The sequence below is a fragment of the Buteo buteo genome, chromosome 21 (assembly GCF_964188355.1).
Source record: "Buteo buteo chromosome 21, bButBut1.hap1.1, whole genome shotgun sequence".
NCBI classification, from domain to species: Eukaryota; Metazoa; Chordata; class Aves; order Accipitriformes; family Accipitridae; genus Buteo; species Buteo buteo.
The window spans coordinates 17,747,591-17,772,490 of NC_134191.1; the positions used below are offsets into that span (position 1 = coordinate 17,747,591).

A 24,900-nucleotide genomic window follows, 5' to 3' on the forward strand; every position below is an offset into this window, starting at 1 on the left:
CCCAGTACTGCCCCCAGTACTGCCCCCAGTACAGCCCCACCGCCCCCAGTACTGCCCCCAGTACTGCCCCCAGTACAGCCCTACTGCCCCCAGTACTGCCCCCAGTACAGCCCCACCGCCCCCAGTACTGCCCCCAGTACTGCCCCCAGTACAGCCCTACTGCCCCCAGTACTGCCCCCAGTACTGCCCCCAGTACAGCCCCACCGCCCCCAGTACTGCCCCCAGTACTGCCCCCAGTACAGCCCTACTGCCCCCAGTACTGCCCCCAGTACAGCCCCACCGCCCCCAGTACTGCCCCCAGTACTGCCCCCAGTACAGCCCTACTGCCCCCAGTACTGCCCCCAGTACTGCCCCCAGTACGGCCCTGCACCACCCCCAGTGTGCCCAGTACTACCCCCAGTGTAGCCCCACACCTCCCAGCACTGACACCAGTGCCGCCCAGGACTGCCCAGAGGAGGCTGGTACCACCCCCGTTGCCCCCTGGACCGACTAAAGTGTTCCCAGTACGGCCCGGTATCGTCCACCACCACCCCCAGTGTCCCCTCTGGGGGCCGCCCCCTGCCCCATGCCTGCGGTACCACCAAGTACCAGCTCCCAGTACCAAATCCTAGTGCTCCAGTACTTTCCCCAGTGCCCCCAGTACTGACTCCGAGTGCTCCCAGTGCCTCCAGTAACACCCAGTACTGGCCGCTAGCCCAGACCAGCGTACACCACCAGCGTACACCCCCAGCGTACCCCTAACACCTCCCCGCATCCCCCATCCCGCCCAGTGCCCACCCCCAGCACCCTTAATGCCACCCAGTGCCCCCGGTGTTCCCAGCACACCGCTGCTATGCGTATGCCCAGGGCCCCCCCGCTTCCCACCTGGCTGCAGCCCAGTCTTCTGCACCCCCCGGCAGGGCTCAGGGGCAGAGTTAAGGGGATTAGGTGATGGGGGCCAGGCAGCAGCGCAGCCCCCGACTGCCTGCTCCCTGCCCGCTCCCCGTCCCCGACACAGCACACGCAGGCACCCACGTCCATCCCAAAGCCAGTGTTTATTTGGGGGTGTCCCCGGCTGCAGTGGGGGGCACTTTCTTGGCCCCAGCCACCCCTGCGCTTCCCATGTACAACTATTTACAACCCCCCACACCTGCCAGGGTGCCCCGAGGGGGCAGCGAATGGGCTGGGTGCCCCGAACACCTGTGGGTGCCAGTGAGCACTGGAGGCTCCTCGAGGTTTTACCCCAACACGGCCCCTTCTCCTTCCCTTCCCCACCCAAAGACCCTGGCTGAGCCCCCACCGTGGCCTGGACACCTGGGTCCTGTCTCAAGGGTCCCGTCTCCCCCCTCCAAGACCCCAGGGAGAGGAATGGGACCATGTACCCTGGCCCCGCAGCTCCCTTCTCCTGGGCTTGCCTGGTGGTCTGCAGCTTCCCCACAGAAAGCGCTTGCTCCTCAATAATCAGGTGGGGAAACTGAGGCACAAAGCTGCGAGGGCTGTGCCCAGCCTGTGGGGAGCAGACCTTGTCTGGTGCCACCTCTCCCCTTGCCTCATCCCCCCCTGGCTGGGGTTTGTCCCCCTCCCCAGGGCATCACCCCCTCCCACACCGGGACCCAGCACCTCTGGTTCCCAGCACGGTGCTGTGCCCCAGCTGTAGGGAAACAGCGGCCGCGATGCCCGGTGGTCCCCGCACGCCAGGATCCTGGGGTCCTGGGGCGGGGGGGAAGACAGTGATGCTGGCTGCGGCCGCCCCGGGGGTCCCTGCTCCTCCCCGGGGCTGGGAGGCAGGGGTCGCATCACCCCAGTGACTATGTACAACCTACAAATAAATACCATCTCCCGGGAGAGGGGGGAGCGCGTGTGTCTGCGTGCGTGTGTGCGTGGATGTATATATATATATATATTTATTTATAGATACTTTTAATATTAAAAGGGGGGAAAAATAGACCACTGTGCTAGCAAAGTCCCTGATGACGGCTTCATGTATGCCCGTAGGTCTCTGGCTGGTGATTCCGGCGGTTTCGAGGCTTCTTCTGGTCCTGCTGCTCCTTGGCTTTGAGGCCAGCCAGCGGCTGGGGGGGGCTGGCGGCCGTGTGCCGCCAGTAGCCCTGGCAGTACTGGTCCAGGAGTCCCATTTCGGGCTGGGTGAGGAGCTGCAGCAGGTCCTGGTAGCGGGGAGTGGGGGCACCCGGCAGGCCAGGGGGGGTCTCCGCCTGGACCAGCACGGCATGGACGGCCCGGCTGCTGAGGACACGGAGCTGCACCTTGGTCACCGTGTGCTTGAAGTTGTTCTCGGTGGCGGTGCAGGAGTAGAGGCCGCTGTCGGCAAGCTGGAGGGCGCGCAGCAGCAAGCCCTGCTCCGTCCGCAGCACCCGGCCTTCCACCCGCAGCTGCGGGGGGGAGAGGTGGCACGGCTCAGCTGGCTGGCGCCTGGCACCCCCGGCACCCCCGGGCACCCCCGGGTGCAGCGCCCTTGCCCTACCTCTTTCCGCCGGTCGCTGTTGTCCTTCTGCAGCAGCCACTTGATGCTGGCCTGGGGCGAGCGGGGCTGGCACTCCAGGAAGGCGGTGCTGCCCTCCACCCCGTACTGCACGGCCTCCACTGCGTTCTTGTTAGCTGCAGGGGTGGGCCACGGGCAGCCGGGTCACGCGCCTCCGTGCCCCTGCCCTGCTGCCCTCCCGCCCAGCCCACCGGCTCTCCAAGGGAGAGCTCCCGTCCACCTCCAGCCACAGGTCTGCCTGCTCCCCAGCCACCCAGCGAGTGTGCACCTCCTCCTCTAGTGTAGCCATGCTTCCACAAGGGCGCCCATCCATCCATCCATCCATCCATCCATCCACCCACCCACCCACGTTCATCTTCCTCTGAAGTATCCATCCATCCCTTCGTTCATGTACACACCCATCAATTTGTGGTCATACTTCTCCCCACCATATACATCCATCCATCCCTCCATCCCTCTATCCACCCATTCAAATCTGCCCATTCTCCTCCTCAACATATCCATCTATCCATCCATGTTCCATCCCCAATGCATCTGCCCATCCATCCATCCACCCACGCATGTTCATCCTCTCTGATGTATTCATCCCATCCATCCACCCACCCACCCACCAACCCACCCATCTGTGCTCATCCTCATCCCCGACGTATCCATTCACCCATGTTCGTCCTCCCCCCCCAATGTATCCATTCTTTCACCAATTCACCCATTCTTCCACCCATCCATCCATCTATCCATCCACCCATCCATCCATCCATCCATCCATCCACCCACCCATGCTCACCCTCTTCCCACCTATCCACCCACACAACCACCAACCCACCAGGGCATCCATCCACCCGTGTCCCCCTCTGGCCCTTGCCCACACCCTCCCGACCCCTGCCCTCAGCATGCCCCCCCACGCCGCAGGGCCGTGCCCCAAACCTCGCTCACCGTTGGAGTTGTAGCCCCGGCACTGGCGGATGGGGTTGCCGTGCCGGACGTCCTGCCGCCGGCTCCTCCTGTGGGGAGGCGGGCGGTGAGCGGGGGAGCCTGGGGCCGGGGGGGGTCCCTCCCTGCCGCTCTCCCCCGGCCCCCCGTACCTTTTGGAGGAGGCGGAGTAGCGGGTGCAGGCGTTGCCGTCCCAGGCGCAGTAGGGGTCCCGGGCCAGGCAGCAGTCGGCACAGGCTTCCCCGTACACGTCGCAGCGGTGCAGGGCCAGGTGGGTCACGCCTACGGCCGAGGACACGTACAGCTGTTGCTGTGGGGGGACAAGGAGGACAGGGTGAGATGCCGTCTTCTCCCCACCCTGCAAGGACCCCGCAGAACGAGCTGCGGCCTCCCGGTTCGGGGACCAGCTGAGACACCGGAGCCACCCGCGTGCCCGCCGGCTCCGGTGCTGCGGTGAAGCCAGGCAGCGCCGCGGCCAGGACCGTGATGGGATCTGCCCAGCCCCCTGCCACGTGGCGTGACTCACCCTCTTGGAGGAGATGGTCATCGTCTTGATGGGTGCCGGCACCTAGATGTGAGCAGGAGCGAAGGAGATGGAGGGGTGACCGCCCGGCCTCACACTGCGGCCCTGGGGTGGGCACCTCAGACCCCTCGCAAGGCGGCTGGGGTGGGCAGGAGCGGGCAGGGGGAGCTGCGAGGGGGCAGCAGGCAGGACAACCAACGCTTGGGGTCCCTCCAGAGCCGGCCAAGGGGTGACTGGTGTCCCAAGGGGCTGGCTGATGTCCCAAGGGGCTGGTTGGTGTCCCAAGGGTCTGGTTGGTGTCCCAAGGGGCTGGCTGATGTCCCAAGGGTCTGGTTGGTGTCCCAAGGGGCTGGCTGGTGTCCCAAGGGGCTGGTTGGTGTCCCAAGGGGCTGGCTGGTGTCCCAAGGGGCTGGTTGGTGTCCCAAGGGGCTGGCTGGTGTCCCAAGGGGCTGGCTGGTGTCCCAAGGGGCTGGCTGGTGTCCTAAGGGGCTGGTTGGTGTCCCAAGGGGCTGGCTGGTGTCCCAAGGGGCTGGTTGGTGTCCCAAGGGGCTGATTGGTGTCCCAAGGGGCTGGCTGGTGTCCCAAGGGGCTGGTTGGTGTCCCAAGGGGCTGGCTGGTGTCCCAAGGGGCTGGCTGGTGTCCCAAGGGGCTGGCTGGTGTCCCAAGGGGCTGGTTGGTGTCCCAAGGGGCTGGCTGGTGTCCCAAGGGGCTGGTTGGTGTCCCAAGGGGCTGGCTGGTGTCCCAAGGGGCTGGTTGGTGTCCCAAGGGGCTGTTGGTGTCCCAAGGGGCTGTTGGTGTCCCAAGGGGCTGGTTGGTGTCCCAAGGGGCTGGCTGGTGTCCTAAGGGGCTGGTTGGTGTCCCAAGAGGCTGGTTGGTGTCCCAAGGGGCTGGCTGGCTGGGTTGAGGACACTCAGCAGCAGGTGGAGGACAGACCAGCCCTTACCTTGAACACCTCAATCTCCTCCAGCATGAGCTCCTCCGTCTCCATGTCATCCCGGGGGAGCACGATGACCTTCTGCACAGTGCCCCGATCTGCAAGACACCATGGTGCCCGGGCGCTCAGTGCCACCCCTCGGCACCTGTGCCCTCCCCGTCTGGGAAGGGGGTCCCTGCTGGGGCTGGGGGGAGGAAGGATCCCCCCCCCCAAGCCCATCCCCATCTCTCTCCTGCCACAGCGGGCGGCTGTGCCTGGAGTGTGGTGTACTGGCTCACCCGGCAGCTAGGGACTGCCACCACTCAGGGCACAGTGGGGACAGCAGCTGGGGACAGGCAGTGGAGCAGGGGAAGGACCAGGATGGATCATGGGTGCTCTGGGATGCACGTCAGAGCAGAGGAAGCACCGGGCTGGATGATGGTGCCCCCAAGATGGATGGGCAGTCAGGCAGGGGAGGCACAAGGCTAGGTGATGGTGGGCTTAGGATGGGCAACGGGAAGCACGTAGGATGGGCGCTGGGGTCAGGAAAGAATGAGGCTGGATGGTGGGCCCCCTGGGATGGGCACCAGGGCAGGGGGAGGACCAGGCTGGATGGTGGCATCCCTAGGATGGGAGGTATCATGCTGAATTGCTGGCTCTGCGGATGGGAACTGGGCTAAGAGAAGGACCAGGTTGGATGGTGGGGTCTGTGGGATGGGCACCGGGGCAGGGGAAGAACCAGGCTGGAGCCTCGAGGAGGGGCAGGGATCTCAGGGGGGGGTCTCAGCCCCTCACCCTGCTCCAGCGTGGCGGAGGGCACCGTGCTCTGGCCAGCCCTGGTGGTGCCCGTGCCCTCCGGGGCCGCGCCGGAGCATGCTGCGTTCCCCGCGGTGCGCGGCGTGGGTACCTGTGCCCAGGAAAAGCACCTCATAGCGCCCGTCTGCCGCGTCCACCTGGTCGACGGCCACGGTGGTGAAGCGGTAGTTGACGTTGGTGCGGACCACCAGCGGCTGGCGGTGGGTGGGGTAGACGGCGTGGTACATCAGCGGGTGTGCGCGCATGAAGTTGATCACTTCGTCAGGGTAGTCCTTGGTCGACTTCATGGACGGGGTGAAGGTCCCCCCGGGGCACTGCAGCACAAATGTCACCAGCGCTCGGTGACCCCGTATCTGGGCACGGGTCCGAGGGTACTGGCTGCCTGGCAGGCGCCGCCTCACCTCCCCACGCGTGCCCGACGGATACTCACAGTGCCCGGCCGGGGGTAGGGCATTTTGCCCGTGTAGGGCATCCACTGGTAGTTGGGTCCCTCTTTGTGTGCGAAGGGCCCGTTGAAGACCATGCGGATGTCGGCCATCGAGTAGACACACACGGCAGACCCCTTGAAGACCGACCTGGGAGGAAGGACCTGCTGCCACCCTCCGGCTTGGTGCTGCCCGCCACCGTGGCATCACTGGGACCCCCACCCATTTGGGGCCCCCGCTCCACTGCCCCGTGCTGGGAGGGTCAGCACTCACCCTGAAGCGGAGAACACGGCGTAGATAATGGGGTTCTTGGTGTCCTGAGTCTGCTGGATGAAGACGTCCTCTTGGGACAGAAAGATGGGGGTGTCACCATGGGGAAGGTGGGCAGGGACCCCCTCACACCCAGGGATACCAGGGCAGCGGGGAGAGCAGCTCCCCATGGGAGAGTAAAAGGTGAGGGGCAGCAGGTGACAAGGGGGTCCCCAGACCTCCCCAGGGTGCCCCCAAGCCCTCGAGGGTGGAGAAGGCCCTCGCCCCCCTCCTCGCCCACTCACGGAGCTCGTCGAAGTGCGTTTCGATCCCGTCGGGTCCCGGCACGGAGCAGACGAGCCGGGCCTTCAGGAAGGTGCTCCACTTGTTCACGAGGCAGCAGTGGCCCCCGTCGTCGTTCTGCAAGGGAGAGACCCCTGCGCTCAGCCCTGCCCGTCCCCCTGCCCGCTCCCCTGCCCGCCCGCCGCTCCACCTACCAGGCAAATGCGCCCGATGCGGGAATAGACTCCAGGGCTCAGCGGGGCATCGGCCGACTTCTCTCGGAAGAAGAAGTAGAGCTTGTCGTCGTTCCTCTCGCTGCTGTCGGGGATGAGCTGGGCGCGGACAAAGGCCGGGTCTGGAACGGCATGGCGCGGCACGGCACCGTCAGCCCAGCGGCACCCCGTGCCGCAGCAGGATGCTGAGCCCCCCTCTCCTCCGGCATCGCCTTGCTTCTGGAAAAGCACTGCTGTGGTCACAGGGTGAGAGCTGGATCTGGACCAGAGCTGCAGAGGTGGGCTGAGGAACCGGGTCTCTCTGGTGGTCATCGGTGCTCCAGGAGGGGCTCAGAGCATCCGTGAGGTCTCTTGGAGCATCCCTGAGGTCCACAGGGTGGAGAGCTCCAGCAGCTCTATGAGCAGAGGCGGTGGGAACTGGTCTTCCCCCCCGCAGGGAGGAACCACAGCCTGGAAGCTTCTCAGGAAGCTTCTCCCTGCCATCCATCAGCTGGTGCCCAGCCTGCGCTGACAGCTCCCCCTCTTCGGGTTACCGCCCTGCCGGTTCCCCGGCCCAGCAGGATCATCCCATCTGCTCTGCTCTGTTTATTCAGCTGCCGCCCTGCGGGCAGGGGTGCTCCAAGGGGGCAGGATGAACGCTTGGGGTCACTGACTGTAGGCGACATGGTTGACATCTCAGCCCTGCAGAAACCTACGCACGGACTCTGGCAGAGCCAGCCCCATCTCTCGCCAGCTGGCTGTTCCTGCTGCCCAGCAAAGCTCCCAGCACATCTGTCACTGCCCCACACAGCTACCCCTCTGCTCTTCTGCCTAGATTTCCATCCATCCGTCTATCCATCCATCCATCCATCTATCCATCCATCCATCCACCATCCACCCATCCACCATCTGTCCACCCACCCATCAACTGTCAACCATCCATCCATCTACCCATCCATCATCTGTCCACCCATCTGTCCTTCTGTCCATCCATCCATCCATCCATCCATCCATCCCACACCACCTCCTATCCATCTACCCACTCTGGCTACTGTCTCTGTCCTGGGAGAAGGACAGAGTATGACACGATGGGTCTCATCTCTAGGGCTGGAGCCCTGGGGTCCCCAGGGAACCTGGGCCAGGGACACCCGAACTCACCGTTGAGCCAGCGTGAATTGTACTGGTCTGTCCTCATGGCTGTCTGCTTGCCCATGGTGCGGAAGATGGCTGCGTCCGTGCCCATGAAGTCGATGTAGACGCCAGCGTAGAGCTCTTCATCTGCAGAGGGCAGAGATCAGACCCCCACCTAGTCCCATCCACCCACCTTCTCCCACTGCCCAGGGCTCCATCCAGCCCCAGCCCTGGCCGGTAGCCACCAGGCAACAAGGGGCCACTGCCTGTTAACATCCCAGAGAGCTCAGGAGGTTGGCACTGGTCTGTAGCCAGGACCCCCACCTACACTGGGCCAGGTGCCCAAGGACTGGGCATCCCGGGTGCCCGGCCATCTGCAGCTGGAGAGTGGGCAGGGGTGGCAGGGGCACCGACTCCTGGGGGATATCTGGGCAACGCAGGAGGACGGTGGGAGCAGTTGTCCCATCTCGCCTGCATGTTCCCTCTGCCCAGCGCAGGCAGTGCCAGCCCCGGGGAGCTACAGGACTCACTTATTAATGCAGAGACGGTGTCTACTTTGGGGTCGTAAGAACACTTCCCCTTGCCCGACTCTAGCTTGTCTGGCTCCAGGTAGAAGATATAATCCTGGAGAAGGAAGCAAACGGAGAAGCTGGTTAGTCTTTCACCCCTCCATCCCTGTGGCACCTTCCAAAGCCCACCAGGAGAGGCAGCCTCCTCCAGGATGGAGCCCAGCAGCGAGAACAGATGTGGATGGACCACACCAGGGGTCTGCAGGTCTCCTGAGAAGCTGAAGCCCCCACAAGCTATTCCTCCAACGCTGCTGGGTGCTTCTCCGTGTCCTCCACTGCTTGGAGACTTGGCTGAGCCGCCAGGCTGAAATGGGGCATCCATCCCCCAGGTCCGCTTCTGTGCAAACATCTTCCTCCGGCCGCCTCTTCGCTCCGGCCGGCCACGCCGCACATCGCCGCTTGGCCGGCTCCAGGTCACGCAGCTCCAGCAGCTTCGGCAGGTAGGGTCTGGCCAGCAGCACAGCTCGGCACAGCTCGGCTGCTGGACTCGCCTCGATCCTCTCGCCAGGACCCGTTTTCCAGTGGGCACCGCCGGAGTGGCATCGTGGTGAGATGCTGTGCCCGCTCTGGGGGATTTGCCCCCATGCCGTTAGGAACCATCTCCCCACTGTCATCTCTGCCTTCCCTGTGGCCATCCCCAGCACCATCACACACCCCCAGCAAGGGGTGAAACCCACACTGCCTCCAGAGACGCACACAAAAATCCTCTGCCGGTGCCGGCCGGGGGCAGGCAGGGCCATGCTGGCCCAGCATATGGACCCCCAGAGCCAGGATGAAGCAGCAGCACGTGCGGGGAGCCTGGCTGTGGCAGGGGGGGACCTTGGCCAACCAAATCAGGATGGCAGAGCTGCCCGCTGGCCCTGTGCCCTGGCTTTGATGCAGGGGTGATGGACGTGGTGGCGGCCACCCTCCGTCGAGAGGCAAGCAGGGTCCTGGCAGAGCCCCCGGCTCCAGGAATGGCAGGAGGGGTTGAGGAACCGGGATGCTCACCGTGCACAGCTCCCACTGAGGGTTTGCTCAAGCCGGCTCCCTCCTCCTGGGGCACCCCAGCCCCAGAGATGGGTACGGCCACGCTTCTGCCACCCCCATCGCTGCACCGCGCCGCCTGCGCCAACGTCACCATCACAAACGCCTTTGCCCGGAGCCGGCCCCGCTCCCGAGATGGGCAAACCCTTCTCAGGGACAACCTGGCTCTCCAGCGCAGCCCTGGCCCTGGCCGTGCCATCTCGTCCTGGTTGGGCCACCCACGAGCCGTCGCTGTGCCTGCACCGGTGTTTGGCCAATGCGCCTTCAAACGTACTGGAGCTGCCAGAAATTGGGTGCTGGCAGCCCCCAGGGATCCCCTGCTCAGGGCGCAGGGAGCCGCACCAGAGAGCTTCTCCCTGCGGATGCCGGGGCCAGATCCGGCAAGGAGGGAGGAACCGGGGGGGACCCGAGGGGCCTGAAATGGCAACGGCGCTTCCCCAGGTGGCACTGGGGAAGTCGGCAGCAGGAGCTGCCCACAGCTGGCGGGATGCTCGTGACCAAGCATCGCCCTCTGCCCCCCTACCACCCACCCTCGGAGCGGAGGGGCTGGGGGGGGGCAGGAGAGATGGGCAGCGGGGACCCCGAGGCTGCCGCAGGGTGCCCGCGCCCCCACGCGCTCCCCGGCCCATGCACTGACCCATGTTAGTCCGGAGGGGGGAGGCTCGGGGGGGTGACACTGTCAGGGTGGGCTGGATGCTGGGTGTCCCCAGAAGCCGGGGACACCGTCGCCTCCCTGAGCCCGCTTGCCCACTGGGATGACACAAGCCCCTCCCGGGGCAGAGCGAAGCAGTTGCTCAGCGATGTTTTTGTAGACCCTACCAAAACGCCTCCTGCACATTGCCTTGGCATCCTCCCCTGAACCATCCCGAGCCCCGTGGCTCTGCCAACATGCGGCCCCACTTCCAAGGGACACAGCAAGCCTGGAGCCAGGCAAAGCTGGTGGCCGGGGGGAGAGCCACCATCCCTGACAGTGTCCCCCCCAGGGGGTCCGTACGTGGCCTGGGAGGAAGGAGTTAGTGACAGAATGAGAGCAGATGCCAGGCCGGTGGCTGGAAGATGCTGTGCTGAGAGGGAAGGAGACGGTGGGGATGCCCACGCCACGGGGCGCCTGGCCTGGGGGTCGGAAGCATGCCGGTGGGAAGGAGAAGGAGCCCGCGGCTCCGGCGTGCCCCAGGGGAGAGGTGGGCACGGCTGCGGCGGGCTCCCAGACCGGTTCCCACCTTGCTTTGTGCTGGTCTCGGGCTGAGGGGGCTGTCGGTGGATCTGCTTTCCCGGCCTCCCGGCTGGCTCGGCGGAAACCCCTGGGGAAAAGGAGCAGGGCAGAGAGTTAGCACCGGCGGGGGGGAAGGACCCCCCGGGGCAGGGGCAGGTGGGGGGACCCCAAGAGCTGGGGTGATGGGTGCTCGTGGAGCTGCAAAGCCGCGGTCCCCCTGGGTGGTGCTGGTGGGGGTCCCTGGATGCTCTGGGCTGGGCTGGCCTCCAGCACGAGCTTCTCCAGGACGGATCCTGCTCTCTCCCGCAGAACCGGGGTGCCCCGGCACGGGGCAGGATTGAGCAGAGAGGCGGCTGCCCGCAGCCAGCCAGGTTGGGCTCACACCTGGGGACGCAAAGATGGCACCTGCCACCCAGCTGGCAGCGCCCTGGGCAGAGAAGCAACACCCCGGCGCCGAGCCACGGCACAGGGGAAGCTACCGTCACCGCGGGGTCACTGGAACCCCCTGACCCTGCCGCACCGCTGCTGGCTCTGCTGGAGGGGACACGCGACGCTGTCCTCAATTGCACCAGCACTCCTGGTCCTCCTCAAATGCTGCCACTGCCCAGTCTGGTCCTAGTCCGGTCCTAATCCGGTCCCAATCCAGTCCCAATCTGCAGCGGCCCGAGCAGCATCCACCTCTCTCAGTGCCCATGCCAGGCTTGGGGGCACCGGGGCAGATGCCCGCCCTCCAAATCCAGCGCCGTGCTCCTCCCTCGGCTCAGGCTGGCGGCACCCGGCTCGCTCCAACCACCGGAATGGACAGAGACTGGGACCTGCCAGCCCAGCACAGAGGGGACGGACACCTCGCAGGGCTCGGGGCCCCCCGGGACACCCGCGCTGCTACTTGCAGTGACCAGCTCCCTCCCAGGGCTGTCCTGAAAGCGCTCCTCCGTCTGCCGCGCATCCAGCCCGGTGGCACGTGGCTTGGACGCCACGGTCTCGCTGCACGCCGTGGTCCTTGGGGCCGGGTGACATCCATCCAGGGACGTCCCTGACACGGCCGCACGCGCTGGCGCTGCCCCTGCCACGGTTCTCCCTGTGCAACGCCGGCGCCGGCGCAGTGCCGGGCGTCCTCTGCATCTGCGGCGAGGGGCTCGGCAGCCCGGCGGCGGGTGGGAAGACGGGGAGGACTCATCTCTCACGCCGGTGGAGATCCAGCAGTGGCTGCAGCCAGCGGGGTGGGAGGGCACATCGCATGGAAGCCGGCGTCGGGGTCCGGCCCGGGTGGCCCAGTTCCAGCGTGAAGAGAAGTCCTCGGTCTGCAGAGGCGGCTTGGCCCCGCTCAGCAGCACAGCACCATTAGCCATGGTCACCCCCCAGCCTGCCCTTGCCCCCCAACCCTCTGCCCCCCCAAACCTCCCGACAGCAGCCGGCAGAGCCGAGCCGTGCTGCGCCGCCCTCCCGCACCCCGCTGCAGGCCCACGGTGGCTGCGCCAGCACTGCCAGGCCAGGCGCCGGCTCAGCCGCCCCCATCCCTCCCACCCCTCACCTGGGCTTTGCGCCCACGGTTGACGAAGGCGCAGATGGGGTTGTAGGCGCCGGTGCCGCACACGTAGAGGTGGGTCCGGTTCCAGGGCTGGATCAGGCGGATGAAGTTGCCGCACTCCCCCTGGGAAGCAGAAGAGGGGGTGCCAACCCCAGCGAGGGGACAGGGGCACCCCCCTTCCCACTGCCTGCCAGCACCCCCGCTGGGGCGGGCACCATGGGATCCAGCCCCCCGGCACAGGGTAGGAGCTGGGGAAGGGAGAAAGCAGGCCAAGGAGCTGGGAGGATGGGAGGCTGGCATGGGGCGTGGGCTGGCATAGGACATGGCATGGGGGCCATAGGTTGGGGGGGCACAGGTTGGCGTGGTCATGGGTTGCTATGGGTCATGGGACGGCATGGGTCTTGGGATCGCATGGAGCCAGGGGTTGCTACGGGCCATGGGTTGGCAAAGGGCAATAGGTTGGCATGGGGCATGGGTTGCTATGGGTCATGGGATGGTATGGGTTATGGGTTGGCACGGGTCACAGCTTGTCGCGGATCATGGGTTGGCACGGGCCGTGGGAGGGCACGTGGCATGGGACAGCATGGGTCAGGGGTTGGCATGGCCCATGAGCTGGCACGCCGGAGGGCCCAGCCCTGGCTGGCAGGAGGAAGCAGCGTGGGGAGCTCGGCCTCCTACTCGCCCATGAAGCTCTCCAGGACCTGCACGGCTAGGACAGAAAGGGTGGCAGGACACCGCGACACCTTGGAGTGCCACCCCATCCCGGCATGGCTGCAGATGCTGCCGCACTACAGGGGACCCGGAGGATGGCTTTTCCAGGGTAGGACCTGAGGACACGGATCCCCCTCCAGTGCTGGCCACCAGCCCCACCACCACCACCAGACGCGGGTTCGTGGTGGCCACTCACGTTGCTGTTCTTGCCTGACAGGATGCACTCCTCGATCCTCTGCTGGGAGGCGGGCCAGTGGATCTGCGGAGACACCAGCCCGGGGGAGACCAGGGCTCCCACCCGGCTCCACCTCTTCCCCACCAGCACCAGCGATGCCCATGGAGCTCTTGCCCCGGCATCCGAAATACCCCCCGGGTGCCCGGTTACCCCCCTTCCCCCCGCCCCCTCCCACCCTGCGACGGCAGCTTACGATGAGGGGCTCGCGGTTGATGTCGTGGAGGTCCAGCGAGAGGACGTAGTCCTTGCTGCCCACGTACATGCGGTCGTGGTCCTCGTCTTTCAGCAGGATGCGGTAGTCGCTGGAGTTGAGGAGGAAGTTGAAGAAGTGCGCCGTGCCCGTCGCCTTCAGCTCTGCGGGGGCGAAGGGGCAGGTGTCAGCACCTCAGGGTCCCCCGCCTTCCCCGGTGCCATCCCTGCCCCTCAGTCCAAGCCTGGTCCCGGCTGGAGGATGTCCTGTGAGAGGAGGTGCCCACTTCCAGGCCACGGTGCCCACCTCCCCCTCCACCAGCGCCACCTCTGCGCAGGACGTGGGACAATGACGGAGATGCTCATGGCCAGTTGGGACAACCAAGAGTGGCCAGGGGAGCGGGCAGCAGGACCTGGGCTCAGGAGACCCAGGATGCCACAGCAGGGAGTAGAGCTTCCCACCGAGATGGGGCAGGAAGGGGGGGCTCCCTGGCACCCCGGCCAAGAGCCCACAGCTCCCAAAATCTCCAGCATCGTCCCTCTCCTGCCCTGTGACCCCATATCCCAGACAGGTCACTGGCTCCTCGGATGGGGGAGCTGGGACCCCATGGAGCCAGCACCCCAAGGAGCCAGCTCCCAGGGAGGGGACGAGCCTCTCCCCCGCCCCACGCACCCCATCCCCCCTTGGGAAGTTATTTTTAGCCCGAGTGTGGGAGCAACGAGTGAAAGACGATAATGAGGGTCATGAATATTCACAAGTGCAATGAGGCAGCCAGATGGAAGGCAGAAGTGCTGCAGATGATGTGGGCCGGTGCCAAGGACCACGTGGCAGGGGCCAGGGCACAAGCGAGACAGAGGACCCTACCCCCATGGGATGCTATCTGCCCTAGATGCCACCCCCTTTGGAGGTGCCACCCCTTTGGATGCCACCAACAGCCATCGGATGCCACTCCCAGCCACCAGATGCCACCCCCATGGAACATCATCTTCCCTATACGCCACCCCCTTTGAAGGTGCCACTCTCTTTAAATGCCACCAACAGCCATCAGATGCCACCTCCATGGGACACGATCTGCCCCAGACGCCACCCCCTTTGGAGGTGCTATCCCCTTTGGAGGTGTCACCCCCTTTGGATGCCACCCCCAGCCATCAGATGACACCTCCACGTGATGCCATCTGCCTCCGATGCCACCCCCTTTGGAGGTGCTATCCCCTTTGGATGCCACCAACAGCCATCGGATGCCACCCCCAGCCACTGGATGCCACCTCCATGGGACACAATCTGCCCTAGAAGCTGCTCCCTTTGGAGGTGTCACCCCCTTTGGATGCCACCCCCAGACCTCAGATGCCATTTCCATGGGACGCTGGCCCCATGAGCATCCCCACCCTGCCAAATTTGTCCCTCCACGCAGGGGCGTGCCCTGTGCAGGCACGGGGTGCTGGGGCTGGGGGCAGCCCCCAGGGACCCCCTCCTTCCCGGGCAGGAGCACAGCAGGGTCCCGGGCAGGTCAGTAGCGGGAAGGAGCACGCCGGCTTCCAGGCAGGGCCGGGCAGGGCTCCAGCGACCAGCTGCCGTTCCCAGCCGGGATGCCAAGTGCCTGCAAATCTCCCTGACCTCCCACCTCCCAGCCCCACAGGGAGCTGGCAACGTCCCCATGGGTGTCCCCGGGGTCCCTTCCCATCCTGGGCACCCTGGTGATGCAGGGGGCTGCCCTCTTTGGGGAGCGGGAAGGATGGGGAGGGGGGGCTGTGCCCTGCACCCTGGCACCCTGGTGGTGTCAGGGACCCCCTCGCACAGCTCTGGGGACCCCCTGCTTGGCATCCTGCAGGTGGGCTGGGGGGCTGGCAGGGGGATGAGCGCCTCTGGGGCAGGGTGAGCACCCACCCTCCCGCTGGCTGGGGGAAATCGGCCATCTCCATGGGACCCCAGGCCAAGGGGGCACAGGGGTGCCCAGGCACGGCCAGATCGGTGCCCACCGGTGTCACTGTGAGAACCCGCTCTGTCCCACAGCCGGCAGCGGTGCTCCCCAGTCCCCAGCCCCGTGGCGGGGCACCTGCAGCCCAGTTGGCACCACTCACCTGTAGTGGTGAGGCCGGTACGTGCCAGGCACCACGGGGCGGAAACCTGCCGGAGCAGGCTGCGGGAAACGGCATCACGGGATGTGACATCAACCTCCCCCCCGGGGACCGGCGGTCATCCTCCCTGCTGGGACTGGATGGACAGGGCGAGCATGATGGGCACGTGGAGGGGCTGGCGGTTTGGGCTGTGGGCAGGGGGGGTGCCCCCCGCCACGGCAGAGGTGGGTTGGCACAGTGCAAAGGATGGGGCGCCGGGGGGGCTGCCCACTCCACAGTACGCTCCTCCTCCTGCCTGTCCCATCTGGGCTCCAGATGCTCCCTGTTGCCAGTGCTGGCTCGCCTGTCACCCGTGGCATCCCTCGCCTGTCCCACGGCACCCCTCGCCTGTCCCATGGTGTCCCCTGCCCGTGCCACGGTGCACTGGGTCTGGTCCCTGCCTGCCCCATGGCCTGCAGCTGCCCCGCTGGCCCGTGCCGCGTGTGCGCGCGCACACGCGTGTGCGCAGCGTGCAACGTGCGCGTGTGCCCCATGCAGCGCGTATGTGTGCGCACGTACAGAGTGCGAGGCGTGCGTACGCGTGTGCCCCACGCTGTGTGTGCGCGCGCGTCCCACGCGCTGTTTGCGTGCGTGTGTAGACGTGCATGTCCTGCAGTGTGTGTGTGTACGTGCACACGCATGCATCCGTGCGCCTCAGTGTGTGCGTGCATGCGTGTGTGCCCCACACAGCGCCCCGGGGCCACGGGATGAATTTCTTGGGGTTTCCCCCGGACGGATGCTGGTGTCGGTGGGGGCCGGCGCTCGGGAGCCAGGAAAGGACAGGGTGGCTCCGGCAGCGGGGTGACGCAGGCAGAGCAGGAGAGCTCGTCCCCAGTGCCGTGGACCCGCTGCCGGCCCCGGACCTGTGCGCCCAGCCATCCCGCTTGGGGCAGAGACGACCCTGGGGATGGCGGTTAAACCGGGCAGGAGCCCCCACACCGGGACGGCCCCGCGTCCGCCATCGCTGCCTGGCCTGGGGGACGCGCTCCCGTCCTCGCCCTCCCCTCCCGGCCGGGACCCTGGCGCTGAGCCGGGCAGCACCAGGACACTGACGGCAAAGGGCCCCATGCCAGCGACGGTCCCAAATATCCCACGTCCATCAGGATGGGCGGCCCGGGCACTCGGCGGGGGACAGGGCCAGCAGCACAAAGGGCTCCAGCCCCCTGCCAGGAGCCCCATCCAGCCCCCCCCACGCCCCAGCGATCAGAGGGGGCACCCCCAAAGCGGGGCGGTGACAGACCCGCTGCCCCGTGACGCCCTCTCCGAAGGGGACAGAGGGGCAGGAGAGCCCCCGCCCCAACCTCTGACCTCTCGAACCACCCCCCCCCCCTGCCCTCCCCGTCTAATCCGTCACCTTGCCCCCAAACCTGCCCCCGGCAGCCGTGGGGTGCCCCTGGGGACGGAGCGGGGCAGCGGACCCCCCCCCTGGGGCTGGAGAAGCCGGCTCGGCTCATTAGCCGATGCGCCCTGATGAGCATATTCCCTCCTGCATCCCCGCGGCCAAGCCCGGCACCGGCAGAGCTTCCCTGGCTGGCCAGGAGCCTAATCCCATTTTAATTGCCCAGCACCGGAGCCGGGAGCCACCCGGCATGGCAGCCAGGGTGGCCTCCCTGAGGACCGTCCCCTCGCGACATCCCACGGAGTCCCCACCAAGCCCCCCATGGTTTGGTGGCCTCGGGTGTTGAGATTTAATTACCCCGCGCCCTCAAGCGATGCCGGCTGCCAGGAACCCGTCAGACCCTTGGCCGGCAACAAGGGGTGACGCTCGGCTGCACCGCCCGATTACATGCTCTGCAAAGCCAAATTCCCCCCGTAACGCCAAATTCAGTCTGAATTTACAGCTCCGGCAGCTGCCCACCCCTCCACCCTCGCTGGCTGCCACCACCGTCCCCCGTCGGGCAGGGATGAGCCGTCCCTACCCACCGACCGTCGGCACAGAGACCGGCGCTGATCTCCAAAGCAAGGGTGAGATTTTGGGGGTACCCGACAAACTGAGCATCCTGGGGGGCTTCTCACCCCACCCCAGCCCCCCCAAATCCCCCTGACCTCCCCCAAACATCACCAGGGCACTGGCATGAAGGATTAATGCCATTAGCACTGGAGCCGGTCACCTCCCCAGGTGCACCATCGCTGCACCCCCCAAAACCAATTACAGGCGCTCTCACCTAATTAGTTTCTAATTGTGGGCTTGTGGCGCATTCAACATAATTAGCATGTAAATTACACGGCATGTTTATATTCAATAACTGTTCTCCCCCCCGGCTGGCGGCGGCAGCGCCTTTTGGGAGCCCTTTCTTTCCATGGGGCAAATGAATTCATTCCAAATGCCGATGGAGAAGCCCAGCGCTCATCCCAAGGGAGCCCGGCCCAGCAGCGATAAATCCTGGCTCCATCCCAGAGCGTTCCATCCCACAAATTTATAAGTGTGCCCCATATTTTGGGCATGCTCCCTCCTAATTTTTTCCCTGCTTGAAATTTGGGATGCAGCTTTTTGGGTACCTGGCGGAGCATCCCGGCAGGTTGGGGAGCGGTGCCGGGAGAGGGATGGGGGGGGTTGGATGCGTCCCCTCGCATGTTTAAAGCATTTGTTGTTATTGGGGCTGATCAAAGAGCTGGGTGGGTCGCCCCATGAAAGCAGAATTGCTTATTTGTTTGAGCGTCACTCTGCTACCCCTTGATGGGTTATTTATGATGTAATTAAGCTAATTACATGTAATAAGAGAGTTTCCGTGGCCCCCAGCCAAGCTCTTTTCCCATTTAACCGATTCACAGGTGGGAGGAAACCGAAGCCGCCTTGCCGGGGCTTGGGAGATGAAATGGCTCCAGCTCCCGCTCGCTGCTTTCCACCCCCGACCATCTCTAGCCCCCCCCAGGAGCATCGCCCCACGCCAGCACCCAGCACCCGCTCCACTGGCCCCGGCGGCAGGGGACAGGTGCCACGGCCGCCTGGGTCAAATCCCTCGGGATGAAAGCGGGGCCGGCTGGGTGCTCCCCCCCCGGCCCTGCCTTCGCTACCCGGCCAGTTGGGCGCAGGCCAAAAAAAAAAAAAACCAAAAAAAAAAAAAAAAGAAAAACCACATTTTTTCAGCCAAAACCGCTGATTCATCCCCCGGCGAGCCTGCCTGAAGCGCTTGCGGGGCGACGTGCCCCAGCGAGCATCGCTGGCAGGGGGGACCCCGTCCCCACCGAGCATCACTTGGCAGCGGTGACCCCGGTCCCCACTGGGGAGCTGAGCCAGGGGATGCTCCAGCAGCAGGAAAACCCCCTCGGGAAGAAGCCTGGCTTCTGAAATAAACACTTTAATCCCCCCAAAAGCAAAGAGCTGAGCTGAGGGGTCCCCTCCCACTGCCTGTGGGGCTTTTTTTTTTTTTTTTTTTTTAGTTTTTTGACATTATTTTCTTCCGCAGCGCCCAAGAGCAGGGCAAGACGCTGGGCGGGAAGGTAGTTGCTTTTCCAGGCCGTCTGCTCCGTGCCAAAAAGGCAGCGGGCACGGCAGTGGCTGGGGGTGTCCTGGGCAGGGGCCGGCGGCACCGGAGCTGCGGGGGGCACATAGGCCAGAACCCCAAGAAGGGCCACGCTGGCTGCACTGCTCCAGGAGGACCGGCGTTAATATGAGGGATAACGAGCTTATTAGATATTGGGTGGGGCGGGGGGGGGGAGGATGAAATCACATGGAGGGAGGTGTTAAGGAGCTTATGGAGCTTTGCAGCCGGAGCCTGGGGGGCTCAGCCCCAGCGGCAGCCGGTCTCGGCGGGTGAGGGGGCCCTGCCGCAGCCCCCCACCGCCCCAGCCAGAGAAATCCTCTTAGGGGTCACAGGGCTCAGCCCCACGTCCCCGTCCCCCAGGGCACGGGAGAGGGGACCACAACGTCCCCCCCCCACCCTCGAGGGGTCCGAGGAGCGGCATGGGGGGGCCAGTACACCCCCTGACCCACATCGGGGTGGGGACCACCAGCACCGGCCCTCCCGACACGTCCCCAGGGCTGGCTGTCCCCAAGCCCTTGGCCCTCCCTGCGCACCCCCCCCCCCCCGTGGGTCCCCCCCCCGTGTTTATCCCAGCCCGCTGTCGCCAAGCGGTGCCCACAGCTGCAGCAGCTTAGGAGGGCGCCTGGGCGGCCCCGGGGACACGGCCCCCTCGCCGGGCTCCCCTCCAGCCATCTGCCACCCCCCGCCCCGGATCAAGCGTGCCGATGTCCCCCGGCCGCCAACCGAGCTGCCAGCGGGAGGGGAAACTGAGGCACAAGGCGGGGAGGAGCACGGTCACGCAGAGGGCTGGCAGCAGAGCCAAGAGGAGACTCCATGCTTGATTTATTCTTTTTAAAGTGATTTTTTCCCCCCCGCAGGAACTGCCCTGCCTTTCACCCGGCCCCTCCCGGCCAGGGCTGCCCCCCGGCTGGACCTCTGCCGCGGCTTTTCCAAGAGGTGCCAGCACGGCTGTTCCCGTTGGCGTGGCGGGGGGGGCGGGAGGGGGGTGAGCGGCTCCCCCTTTGAAGCCCCGTGGAGAGCCCTGACCTTGAGGGCTTCCCACGGCGATTCGGGGCGAGAGCCCACCCTTCCTTCCCACATGCTTTTCCCACGCCGGATGGGGAGCGGGACGCGGAGGGATGAATCACCATCATCATCATCATCACCTCCTGCATCCTCACGGCCGGGCAGCTGACCCCCCCCGGGTGCCTGAGCCCCCCGGCACAGAGGAAGGCCCGGAGGAGAGGGGGCCGCAGGATGCATACGGCCGTGAGGGGGGATTGTTAGCAAGGAGATGATTAAAAATATCCACCCTATTTCTGGCCAGCACCGGGCTGGGATCTGGGAAGAGCTGTTGGCAAAAGGGAGCCGTGCCGGAGCCGCTCCCAGCGCTGTTCTTTCCGTGCCGGTGTTCTTTCCTCCTGCCGACACGCGGACAGGAAAGCCTTGAGAGGGAGGACAGACGGACAGGGACCGCGGGGGTCACGGGATGGACGGGAGGACCAGGGGATGACCCTGTCCTGCCCATCGCCCTGCACCGGGGTGAAGGAGCTTGGCTCCAACCCCTTCCCTATCGCTTCGGTATTTTATAGATGTATTTTTCTAAAGCGCTCCAAGACGATGGGGCTCCGTAGAGGATGACGCAGGCCCCGGGGAGCTGCGACAAACCTCCGGCGCGCGATAACAAGCAAAGGCAAACAAACCCAGAGACGCTCCCCGGGCTGGCAGGGCTCCAGGCAGCGCGGCAGAGGCGAGGCGCCGTGGGGGGGGGAGACACGGGGACACGGCGGCTCCCGCCGGCACAGCTCCTTCCCCGGCACCCCGCCGGGCGCCAGCGCGAGGCCACGGCCACCTCGGTCCCACCGGGCAGTGCCTTGGCAAGGGGATGCTTCAGCCAGAGGGACGTTGGCGGCGGGGACCTGCACCCCAGCCCCAGCGGCATCCCTCCGGCCGTGCCCGCACCAATGGCCACCGGGTCCCCTGCGGTACCGTGGCCGTGTCCCTGGCGGCAGAGCCCAGCCCAACTCATCGCACCAGTGACCCACGGCCCCGGCTCCCATCACACCCCAGCCCCACTGCCTGCAGCTGTCCCGGGGGATTTAGGGCTGGGGATTTGGGTACCGGCCCAGGCTCCTCAAGCAAGAGAAGGGGCTGGACCAGCCGGGAAGCGCTGCTGACGCCCCACAGCTTCGAGGAGGCTGCGGACAGATTATCGACTCGGGGAAGCCGCTTACCGGCAGCTCAGCGTGCGGCTCCCGGCTGGCCCTCGAGGAAGACCTGGGCTAATTCTCCTCCACCGCCACCGCTGCAAGAGCACAGGCAGGGAAGGGGCGAGCAGCATCCCTTCCCGATCCCGATGTGCCTGGATCCGGCACGCTGCCAGCATTTCTTCTCCGTCTGCCAGTGCGAACCAGCCCTTCTCCCACCGCCAATCTCACCTCTGGGCAGCGAGGGCAGGGGGAGCCCTGCCAGACCACCCCAGCCAGGAGGGAGGACCGGAGATCCCAACATGGGCACTTGGGTGACACTCCCAGGTCCCCTGGGCATGGCCAGGGACCTCTCCTCCACCAAACCAGGGCCAAAAATCCCAACCCCAAACCAGCCCCCATCCTGCTGCACAGCAGGCCTAACCGCGCTTATCCGGAATTAATCCCGCTCCGGGGCACGTTGGTGGCTGCGGGACAGCCGCTGGCGTTAACACACACCTCGCCGGGGTGGTGGGCGCTGGGTCCAGCCGGGGCTTCACCAGAGCCTCCCCTCACCGCGGCTGCAAGGAAGAGACGCTCCGAGCTGGGGTGAGGGACACATACGTGGGTGGGAAACGGCAGCGGCCAAAGTGCCCCGGCAGCCCCCAAAAACCCTCCAGAACTGTCTTTCGGAGAAGAAAGCAGTGCCTGCCGTGCGGGGAGGAACCGCTCGCTCCTTTCCAGCCTGGACTTGTCCTCAGCCTCTTCATACCAGCCATTTTTCCTGCCGAGACCAGCCTTTAACGCCAGCGGCTCGCCCTGCCCGCGCCACGCTTGCTGACAGCCCCCCTGGCCCCTCCTGCCGGGCTCTGCCGGACCGGAGCTGCCGCTCTCACCATCGGCTCTGCCACCGCATCCTGGGCTCGCCGCTTCGGTACGTGACCGGAGGGCAAAGCCACGGTGGGATGGCAAGGCAGGGGCACGGGCAGCACGGCCCTGGCTCTCCCACGGCAGCTCGCCTTCCCAGGACCCCAAGGGGAGGCAGCCAAGAGGCTCCGCGTGCCCGTCACCCTCCTGACACGCGTCCCCGGGCTGGGATGCATCCATGCGGGTAGCCGGCCCCCGGCGGGACCCGGGGCGATGGCGGCACCGAATACGTTGTGTTCTGCTCCTCGAGGTCTGCAACCCCGAGCCCTGCCTCATTGCCCCCATCCCACCCCCTCTCAGCATCCCCACAGCAGGAGCTCAGGACCAACCCCTCCGTGAACGTGCACCCCAAAGCTGACCCGGGGGTCCCACCCCGGGCTCCCAGAACAGGCTGGGTGGGTTGGGCAGCCCCAGTACCAAAGGGTTAAGCCCCTTCCCTCCCACCCGGCATCCTCCCCTCCTGCCTCTCGCAGGCTCCCTGCCAGCTCCCAGGCGTTAATACCAGCTGGGGGGGTCGGGGCGGCGTCAAGCTGCTGTCTGGACTCGGGGGGCTGCTGGGGGGAGGGCTCCCCACACCTCGGCACCCAGCTTTGCCAGATCGAGGGAGCCAGCCGCCCACCCGCAAGGGGAAACGTACTGGGGGGACTGAGCAGGCTACCAGTCCCCCCAGACCGGGAAGGGGGGGCAGACGGGAAGCTCAGCCACACTGGGATACAGATCCTGACGGAGATTTCTAGGGGTGCAGCCTGCTGATGCCCTCCCCTGGGTGAGGAGGAGGAGCAGCAGCCTGGACCGCGATGCCCCTTGTCTCCTCCACCCTCTTGGGGTCCCACCCTGCCCCCCCCCCCCCAACTCCCACCGCCAGGCTCTTACCTTTGAAGGAGAGCTGGACCCTCGGGGTGGCGAAGCCGTGGTCCTTGGCGTGGGCGGCCCGCCAGCCCAGAGTCAGCAGGGTGGCCCAGAGGAGGACGCCGACCACGGGCATGGTGGGCACGCGCCTGGGCGCCGAGGTCGAGGGGACTCCGGGGAGGGGGGGTGGGGGGGGCGAGCCTGCCAAAGAGGGCACAGGGGGGAGGGATGTCAGTTCGCTGCACCCGCCACCCCCCCCCGGGGGGGTACAAGCCCGACATCTCCCCATCCCACTCTTCATCACCCGCTGGCACGCAGCATCCTCCGGGGAGGGTTGGGAGCCAGCCCGGGGAGGGGGGGGGGCCCTCAGCTAAACCCTGCTCAGCAGGCTGGGGGGTGGGGGGCAGGAATCGGGGGGTGCCCAGCCTCACCTTTTTGGGTGCCAAGCCAAGCAAACAGGGCGAGGCGAGCACGGTGGCGAGCACCGCTGCAGCACGCTCCTCCACCCAAGCCGGCGAGCCTTGCCCAGGTGAGGAGCATCCTTCCTTGCCCCCCCCGAGCCTGCGGCATCCCCACCCCACCAGGCTGCCCCCCCCCTCCCCCGGCACCCAGAGAGGTCCCATCCCCATCCCTCTTCTCCCCACCTCTCCTCCCAGCCCCCAGCAAAGCCACAGCGAGCAGAGCCGGGATCAAATCTTTCCAACATGAAGGAAATCTGGACTTCATTATTCCAAGAACGTACAAAAAAAAAAAAAAAAAAAAAGAAGGATTTTTTTTTTTTTTTTCATAAATAAAAGAGGAAGAAAAAGAAGAAAAAAAAAAAGCCCTGCCTGTGTGCCAGGCAGCTGGACTCCCTGGGGCTCCGGCACTGAGCAGAGTCCGCCAAGCTGCCTCCAGCAAGCCACACACGCACCCCGGCACGACACGGCACAGCACGGCACCCAGTGCCCCCGGCGTGCCCCGCTGCCCCTCCTGGAGAGGGACAGTCCCCTCGGGCCCAGGCCCCTCTCCCAAGGCAGCACCCTCCCGGGGGGCTCCAGGAGGCTTAGGGTAGGATTTGGGAGGAGGCTCGTGGTGGGAAGCCCCTCGCGTCCCCAGGGAGCCGCACGCCCAGGGTGGGATGCGCTGGGCCACGGTACCCGGGTGGGCTCGGACATCCGGAGAGCGCCTGGCCAGCCCAGCCAAAGGGGCTCAGCGCCACGGGGACGGGCGCTGCCTGCCAGCACGCTGCGCTGGGGGGTCCCCACCGTGCCACCCCCACGGGGGCATGCCCTCCGTGGCTCTGCCAGCTGCCACCGCGCAGCCCCACAGGGGACGGGCACACACGAAGGTGCTGGGTAGACGGCCAGGAACCCTTCGGGGCACGCCGGGAGAGGGATGCTGAGCTGCAAGGGGGGCAATCCCGCACCGCGGGGCCCTGCCCGCAGCCCACCCCGGTGGTCCAGCCAGCCCCTCCCGGGGTGCCCAGCACCCACGAGTCCGGCCCCAGCCCCGAACGGGACAAGGGCAGCAACACCGTCACCGGCAGGCAGGCACCGCCGCGGCCCCTCCGGCGACACGCTTCCTCGAGCAGCGGGGCAAGACCCGGAGCGTGGCGGCATCGCCGTTCCCTGGGGCTCAATATTTTTTTCTCACTCTTGCCTTTGGAGTCAGTAAATATTTCGATTTGCTCTTCTCTCCCCCCCCGCGCACACCCAGCTCTGCTCCATTGTACTGGCATTCGGTCCCCTTCCAGGCTGGCCCCCCCCTTCTCCCACCCGTTCCCAGGCTCTGCCCTTCCCATCAGCGCCGGGCCGGGACAGCCTGAGCCCCCAATTCCTCCGCCAGCCAAAACTCCAGTTGGTTGCAGTTAAATAACCACCCCCCCATCCAAACCTCCCCCCCTCTCCCCGGCAGCTTTAGGAAATAATTCTGGCAAATCCCACTAT

At 66.0% G+C, this 24,900-nt stretch overlaps 1 protein-coding gene across 3 annotated transcripts; it reads right to left on the reverse strand.

Annotated features, from left to right (window-relative positions):
- Positions 1-1,021: 1,021 nt before the first annotated feature.
- Positions 1,022-23,155, reverse strand: SEMA3F (semaphorin 3F). 3 transcript variants are annotated; one of them, XM_075052627.1, is made up of 18 exons: positions 22,997-23,155; positions 13,436-13,596; positions 13,204-13,266; positions 12,300-12,419; positions 10,776-10,856; positions 8,491-8,584; positions 7,988-8,107; positions 6,833-6,972; positions 6,641-6,755; positions 6,360-6,429; positions 6,092-6,236; positions 5,753-5,975; positions 4,876-4,964; positions 3,936-3,977; positions 3,562-3,719; positions 3,413-3,480; positions 2,462-2,595; positions 1,022-2,369 (listed from the first exon to the last, which is right to left on the reverse strand). In XM_075052627.1, exons 1-18 carry the CDS (start codon positions 23,106-23,108, stop codon positions 1,959-1,961), a joined length of 2,346 nt encoding a protein of 781 aa, XP_074908728.1. In that variant the 5' UTR covers positions 23,109-23,155; the 3' UTR covers positions 1,022-1,958. The 3 variants fall into 3 exon arrangements, with proteins under 3 accessions (XP_074908728.1, XP_074908729.1, XP_074908731.1); XM_075052628.1 differs by lacking the exon at positions 10,776-10,856; XM_075052630.1 differs by lacking the exons at positions 13,204-13,266; positions 13,436-13,596; positions 22,997-23,155 and adding an exon at positions 12,975-13,068.
- Between the last annotated feature and the right edge of the window lie 1,745 nt (positions 23,156-24,900).